The 7,564-nt window shown below is 48.1% G+C and overlaps 1 protein-coding gene across 1 annotated transcript; it reads left to right on the plus strand.

The window, feature by feature from the left end:
* Positions 1–2,237: 2,237 nt before the first annotated feature.
* Positions 2,238–7,211, plus strand: CDKN2AIP (CDKN2A interacting protein). The gene is made up of 3 exons (XM_049796769.1): positions 2,238–2,517; positions 2,619–2,749; positions 3,506–7,211. Exons 1-3 carry the CDS (start codon positions 2,288–2,290, stop codon positions 5,098–5,100), a joined length of 1,956 nt encoding a protein of 651 aa, XP_049652726.1. The 5' UTR covers positions 2,238–2,287; the 3' UTR covers positions 5,101–7,211.
* Positions 7,212–7,564: the final 353 nt, after the last annotated feature.

The raw sequence follows: 7,564 nt of genomic DNA on the forward strand, positions 1-7,564 counted from the left end.
CAGAATATAACTTCTCGGGATCCTCTGAGTGTACAGGATGCCCCTATCACCCTCTGGAGTCTAACCCTCCCCAACTCCTACTCTTAACTGGTATCTGAGCAGCTCAACATGGACTAGTCCCTAGTCACTTCACTTGGCGGCTCAGATAGTTGTGGAGGAGGACAGGGCATTCAAGGCTGTGTTGTTTGCTTTGTTACTCTTGGAAGAGTACAGGCAGTCCTGCTACAGCTACTCAGGCCTGGTTGAATTCCTGCTGTCCCTGAGGGGCAGATCTCAAGCCTGGGCCAAGTCCCAACTGGCTTTGTTAGAAAGCAAAACTGGCTCATTGAAGAGTGTGAACAAACAGGCTGGCAGCACGGATGATCTCAACTCAAGTGCAAACTCAAACCTATGTTTGCCAGGGATTCCATTCACCCTTCCCTTCTAGGGTCTGTATTGACCATGAAGTCAAGAATCATGATATCACAAACTCAGAGGTCTAGGAGAGAGGCCCACTTCATTTCTAAGTGGAAATCCTAGTGTGACAGACCATGCCCCTCATGTATTTGAGCCTACATTACCAGATGACCACATGCAGGACTGATACAACTAATGCCTGGGAACAGATTGGTAGCACTAGACTGGTGGTGACCGCAGTGCTGTTTCTAAACCTTCTGACATTGTTTCTAAACAAACCCATTGCTCCAAGACACCCACACCAAATACAAACTTTCTGCCCTTTTCTTCCTCTACATACAAATACAAAACAATGGTGAGTCTGTCAGGTCCCATGCCACTCATTACTGTTTGCTTGCTCTCTGTCACTGAATTTTTCTTGCTGATGTGCAAGCTAACATCGCATGGGCTAACCAAGTGAAGGAAAAGCACTTCCACTCTTAACAATGGATACAGAGCAAAAGTGCATTAGACTGTTTTTTTCTGGCTTAGTTTCCTTAATCACTTGGTTTGTGCACCATAGAGGTACTACAAGATAAACCACTACCTAACGATGTCCATGAAATAAGACACTGAAGTCACTTAAGGAGAAACACTCCCTCCTCAAATGCAATCTACCTTGTAGTCCACTTCATGATAACACATAGGTGTTAAAAATTGAAAACTTAAGCAAACACAGACTTCTAATTCAGGGGGGGAAATCAATACAGCTCTCCTGGGACAGTCCCTTTGGAATTCAAACCTCTCTCCTCTGTTGCTAAATTCAGCACCATCTCGGCAGACCGAACCTCGTGGTATTTTCACAGCATGCTTATCGCTTTTTCACCCAGAATTCTTAAAACTGGTTTTGAATCAAATTCGGGGGTAAACTTTTGCAACATAAAGACAGCCTACAGAATGGTGCGAGCAATTATCTGAACCCTTTGTAGCCAGCAGCCCTCATACTTAGGACCCCTCACTCAATGTTTCCTCCCAAAACGCTACAACAACCCATTTCCTTGCCACTACCTCCCTACCGCACACCCAGGAGGTAAAAACATGAACCGATCCCATGAACTCTGACCTCAGCCAAGCCGGAACAGACCTGTAAGCAGAACTTTTGTTCACACTTTAACCAGGCAGAATACAAAGCGGGTAACCGTGCCCATACCGTCTCTTTTCCCCCGGCACCCCAAAAAATCTGAGAGAAGGAAACAGGCGGTCTGTCACAGGCTCGAGGGCTGAGGATGGCACGTGAGGACCCCTCCAGAAGCTGACACCCCTGTGAGCATCAGCCTGAACGCAACAGTTCGCGTGCAGCGTCCACACGCGCACTGAGAAAAATCCGAGGCTTCAAAAGCTGCAGTACCAAGGGGGAAAAAAAAAAAAAAAAGAAAAAAAAGCCAAACCCAACCCAGTCCGTGGGCCGCTATAATGGAGTGCGCTCAAACGGGCACGGGAAGCGAGGGGTCTGAGGAGCGACGTGCTCGCCGTGACCCCACCGCCAGCGTCCCGCCGCGCCCTGAGGTACCGACCCCCGCCGCCCCGGTGAGGGGCACCTCCGCCGCACAGGCCGACCGTTAGCGCGGGGGCGGGGCGCGCGCCGCTCGTCGCCTCGGGCCGTTGGCGGCAGTGATCGCCCCCTCCCCCCTCCCCCTCACGCGCCGCAAAGCGGACTGGGGCGGCGGCCTGCCGCTCACTCGCGCGCGCGCCGGTTGTGAGGTCATCCCGCGCGGCCGGAAGGAGCGGAGCGGTTGTTTCCGTTGGTGGGGTGGGGGGGGGAGGAGGAGGAGGAGGAGGAGGAGGAGGAGGAGGAGGAGGGCGGCGGCCCCGCGCGCGGAGCCGGGGCGGGCGCGGCGCGGCGGGGAGGGCCATGGCGGCGGGGAAGGCCATGGCGGCGGCCGAGCCCCTGGGGCGGACGGCGGAAGAGGTGGCTTGGGCGGAGGCGCTGCGCGGGGCCTGCGAGCCCGAGCACCACTGGCGGCACCGCCGGGAGTTCCTGCTGCGCAACGTGGGGGAGCCGCCGGCGGCGGGCAGCGCCCAGCTCCAGCGCCTGGTGTCCCTCTCCATGGTGTGGGCCAACCATGTCTTCCTGGGCTGCCGGTGAGTGCGGGCCGGGGCGGCGGGCCCCGTGGCGGGCGGCGCGGCCGCCTGACGGCACCCCTCCCCTCCCCTCCTCGCCTCTCCCCTTGTCGCCCCTCCAGGTACCCGCCGCAGGTCATGGAGAAGGCGCTGGAAATGGCCGAAGGCATCCAAGTGACCGGCGCGCCTGTCCGCACCACGAGAGATGAACTGGTTGCCAAGGTGAAGAAAAGAGGCATATCAAGTAGCAATGGTTAGCAGATAATAGCTGTGACAATACATAGGAGTGTAGAAAATGCTTGTTTTTGAATGTTTCTCGGTTTGCCTCGGGCTTAGAAAGTAGCGGAAATAATTTACTCCTTAAACTCCTTGTTAATCGTTTCCCCTCTCTGTGCTGTTTTTTCCTCGTATACCTGTAAAATAGATGTAACGCGTACGCATCCTGTTGCTATTGTAGAGCTCTCGTTTTGCATTTCTGCAACTGGTGCACTTTAAGCTGATTATTTTTTTAAGGCGATGTAGACTATTGTGCTCCAGCTCAAACGTATTCTTCTTTGCTTCTTTAGTGCTAGCCGGACGTTATTGCTTTGTGAGAAACCTGGTTTCTTAAATAAATTCTTAAAGTGCTATTGTAAAAGATGTTTTTATGCTATTAGAAGACAAAATACAGTTGGTTGGTTGTTTTTAGGTTAGATAGTCTGTTTAATGTACTTTGGTCGTTTTTGGTTTGGGCTTCAAGATTGGAAGTGCATGCTTGCCTACGGGTCCCAAACCAAAACCTGAAATCTTGCACCTGAGTGTTTTTAGGCTTTTGTCCAAAAAATACTAAAATATTCAGAAATAGTAGATTAATACTTGAAATTACAGTTCAAAGTGTATTTTCAATATATACCTCTTAAATTCACAGAGATTATTGCTACAAGTTTTTAGAAAATAGATAAATTGTCTCTAGATGGATATTTCATAGTGCAGAAATTAAAGAGAATAACATACTTCACTTGTTTTGCAGAAGGGGTAGAGGAGCCCTCCAAGAAGCGAGCTGTGGAGAAAAGCAAAGATTCTAAGGATGCTGGGAAGGATGTGAAAACAACTAAGGCAGAAGCCCTAAAGGAAACAGAGAGCACATTGCCAAAAAAGCAGGAAAAAGATACTAGCAAAGGTCCAGAAAGCTCCCAGTCAACTGCCAGTTCAAATCAAGAAATGGTCACAGCATCAGACATAGAAACAGAAGGAAAATCTGCTAATGCTGAAAATACTACTGAGCAAAATCCATCTTCATCTGAAAAAGAGTCAGGAGAGAAACCTTGCTCAAATCCGCCTAAGGAAAGCAAGTCTGAAAATGTGCCGTCACCCGAAAAGAAAACTACAGTAAGCACAGCGCCACCAGCTGCCAAGAGTGCCCCGCAGGCGGTGGTGGTGCCACCGGCGGTCAAGAGCACCCCACAGGCGGAGGCAGTGGCAGCAGCGGTGCCACCGGCCACCAAGAGCACCCCGCAGGCAGCGGCAGTGGCAGCAGCGGTGCCACCGGCCACCAAGAGCACCCCGCAGGCAGCAGCGGTGGCAGCGACAGTGCCACCCACCACCAAGAGCACCCCACAGGCAGCAGCAGTGCCACCGACCAGCAAGAGCACCTCGCAGGCAGCAACAGTGCCACCGACCACCAAGAGCACCCCGCAAACGAGTGCTACATTGCTGTCTTCCAAAAACCAAGTGAGTGCCCCAGCATCAGTGTCCAAGAGCAGCACTCAGGCAGGCAGCTCGCTGCTTCTGGCACCCAAGAGCAGCACTCAGGCAGGCACCTCGCTTCTGCTGGCCTCCAAGGGCAATGCTAAGGCGGGCTCTTCGCTTCTGGCATCCAAGAGCAGCGCTGAGGTGGCTGCCTCGTTGCTGGCCGCTCGGAGTGGTGCTCAGCAGGGATCCTCGCTGCTGACTTCCAAGAGCAGCGCTCAGGTGGCTGCTTCACTGCTGGCCGCCCGGAGTGGCGCTCAGCAAGGTCCCTCATCACTGGCCTCCCGGGGTGGAGCTCAGGCAGGTGCTTCCCTACTGGCCTCCAAGAGTGGCACACAGGCTGGTTCACCACAGCTTGCCTCCAAGAGTGGCTCACAGGCAGGTGAAAGCCCTGCTAAGGCTTTGTGCAAACCATTAACCAGCGAAGACGCAAAGGAAAGACAGCCTTTTTTCAACAGACTGTACAAAGCTGTAGCCTGGAAACTGGTTGCTGTTGGAGGCTTCAGTCCTAACGTAAATCACGCAGAACTTCTGAACTCATCTATTCAGTCTGTAAAAGCTACGTTAGATGTTGCTTTTGTTCCCCTGAAGGAGCTTGCAGACTTGCCTCAAAATAAGAGCTCTCTAGAAAATATAGTTTGTGAACTGAGGTGCAAGTCTGTCTACTTGGGTACTGGCTGTGGTAAAAGTATGGAAAATGCCAAAGCGGTTGCTTCAAGAGAAGCTTTGAAATTATTCCTCAAGAAGAAAGTTATTGTGAAGATCTGTAAAAGAAAATACAAAGGTAGCGAAATTGAAGATTTGGTACTTCTGGATGAAGAATCAAAACCTTCAAATTTACCCCCAGCTTTAAGAAATCCTCGTGAGATCTTGTAGGGGAGAATCACTGTTTGTACCCTGTAGAGTATTTCAACACAAGGACTGAAGGTTAATTTTGTACTTTAAAAATGTAGGCTTCCAGATATTTTGTATTTCTTTCTCAGTTTTGCAAGACAATGATAGTCCTTTCACTTGGTAGCAATTGTATAAAAGACTTGTCAGACATGACAAGTGCGCATTTAAAGGTATGCCTTAATATATAGCACACTAGTGTGCTGTTTTATTTGCAAAATAGTCTACCTAATTCTTCTATTTTTAATTAAATGACTAAGGTACAATTTGCTGTTTAAAACCTGACAATTTTGTAATTCTTACGATTTGATGGCAGTGTGCTCAATTGTCTACCATGTCTTTTTTAGCCACATAGAAGTATGTATATAGGGACCATAATACTTGAATGATTGAAAGTTGTTTAAAAATTTCAATCAAAAAGTTGAATCATCTGTTTCAGGCTTGTTGTTCATAATGTTCACTGTTGCTCATACTAGGAGAGAAAATAGTTAGTTGATTATTTTTATGGGATGGGATGTTTTCGTAACACTTGCAATATAAACGACTCCCTGATCCCATTTAACATTATACTAGCAGGTTAGATCCCATTTAACGTTATACTGGTGAATTATCAATTAGCAGTCAAGTCACAGCTACTTCAGCCACCGAAACTCTGTAAGCAGATTTAATTTATATTGTGAAATATCATTTACAGGTTGTTTTTTTTTTTTTTTCAAATAAACATGGATTTCTACACTAAGCATATTTTGACTGCTACTAAAACAATAAAACCTCTGGGATATGCTTTTATAGTACTTTGGTTTTGGCCATTAAATATTCCAGCCATTTCAATAACTTTGCAACACCTTGAGAAAAGCTTTACTTTGAGTGGCTTCAAGGTGTAATCCCACAAGGATGAGTTGTTTTCTTTGGATGCATAGCTGAAATACTGTAAAACTGATAGAATATCTATTTCTACTTTTGTAATGCCAAGATAAGCAAAATGAAGATGCTGCTGTCTGCTGGAGGCAGCCAGTGTGTTGTAAACTGTTCACACTAATTGAGCCCTTCCTTTGCTACATTTTTAGGCCATGTCCAGAATGGTATGAAGCAAAGAAAGTGGGAGATTATGTTTTATTTTCAATGTTACTGAAATACCTGCACAAACTGCATGTTTTGATATATTGGATAATGACATGTAATTGTAAAAACATAATGTCTTCAGTGCTACTTTGAATTAATCTTGTCCGATTACGGTAGTTGGCATCGTTTAGTGGCGACCTTACGCTTGACTGACAGATCCATTGATCGAGTACCGCAGGAGTGAATAGGAATTCCTGGGATCTTGGTAGTATACATGTCCACTTAAAGACTTCAAGTTCTTTTGTGATTTTGGGGACTAAACCACAATGGCGTTGTTACACTGTATCCTACGTGATTTGAACAGCAGTGGCTGTCCAGTCCGTAGCACCTGAAGCCTGCAAGGCGCTCGCGCTTCCCGATGGCCGGTTGAGAACTTCCTCCGTCTGACCCCTGTGCTTCTGTGCCCTCGGTCGCCCTTCGCTCTAGTTAGGTTTCTCAGGAGTTCCCCCTCAGTGTTTCTGGAGCACCACCCGACGCTCGGAACGCAGTGCATTAAATTGCATCTTACAGGGCGTAAGAACTGGCGTGTGCTTCTAGTGCAGAGCGAGTTTTGTGCTGTATTTAGGAGTCGTGGTACTCACACCAGGAAGTGTGAGATTTGTTTTCAAATCCTTGCCCTGTTCAGGTGGAGACCCAGAATGACTGTTTTTGTGGGGCAGGAATTGCATCCTGTGCCCTCTGAAGTACAGCTTTTCTAGCTGTTAGCTCGGGCATCTCCAGACCTCTGGCTGAGAATTGCAGCATGTCTTGCAATGTGAAAAACCTGTGTTTCCCGTCTGTAAAGCGAAGCTCACGGTATTTACTGACCTCAAGGGGGTGTTAGGGTAACTGTGTTAAAAGGCTGAGGTGCTAGATGCCTTTTTTTAAAGTCCTGACTTAAGCTTACTTTTTTAAAAAATTTTTGAATGTTATTCCTCTTTGATGTTTGGTTGTGATTCATTAAAGGATGAGTCTGTAGCTACTCTTAATAGAAACTGAGAGTTGAAGTGTGTTATTTTTATTTCACATTCTGCATGGAAAGCGACTTGACAAGGAGATGCTAACGTAGAAGTAGAAATAAGCATTGAGTATTTGAATGAATGAGAATTTATTAACGTTTCATTAACCCTAGGGGAAGAAAGAAAGAATTTCAAAGAACCGGCTGTGGCAGGCAGTGTTGGTGCAGTCCTGTCAGTTCTGAAACCTCTGGGTCCGCCTGCCGGCTGCTGTCCTGGTCTCTAGCAATTGGGATGCTGGTCTTGGATTGCCAGACCTGGCTGACGAGGACCGGCCAGAGCAAACGCACTAACGCTGTCGGCGTGCGGAGTTGTCTCGGGGGCAAAACCCA

Source organism: Accipiter gentilis, chromosome 3 (assembly GCF_929443795.1).
Source record: "Accipiter gentilis chromosome 3, bAccGen1.1, whole genome shotgun sequence".
Taxonomy (NCBI): domain Eukaryota; kingdom Metazoa; phylum Chordata; class Aves; order Accipitriformes; family Accipitridae; genus Astur; species Astur gentilis.

What these genes read in the sequence shown, in the direction of transcription:
- CDKN2AIP (XM_049796769.1), top strand. Translation starts at nt 2,288, where the DNA reads ATGGCGGCGGGGAAGGCCATGGCGGCGGCCGAGCCCCTGGGGCGGACG. An exon ending in CATGTCTTCCTGGGCTGCCG is followed by an intron (nt 2,518 to 2,618) that starts GTGAGTGCGGGC and finishes TCGCCCCTCCAG; the next exon opens with GTACCCGCCGCAGGTCATGG. An exon ending in AGGCATATCAAGTAGCAATG is followed by an intron (nt 2,750 to 3,505) that starts GTTAGCAGATAA and finishes CTTGTTTTGCAG; the next exon opens with AAGGGGTAGAGGAGCCCTCC.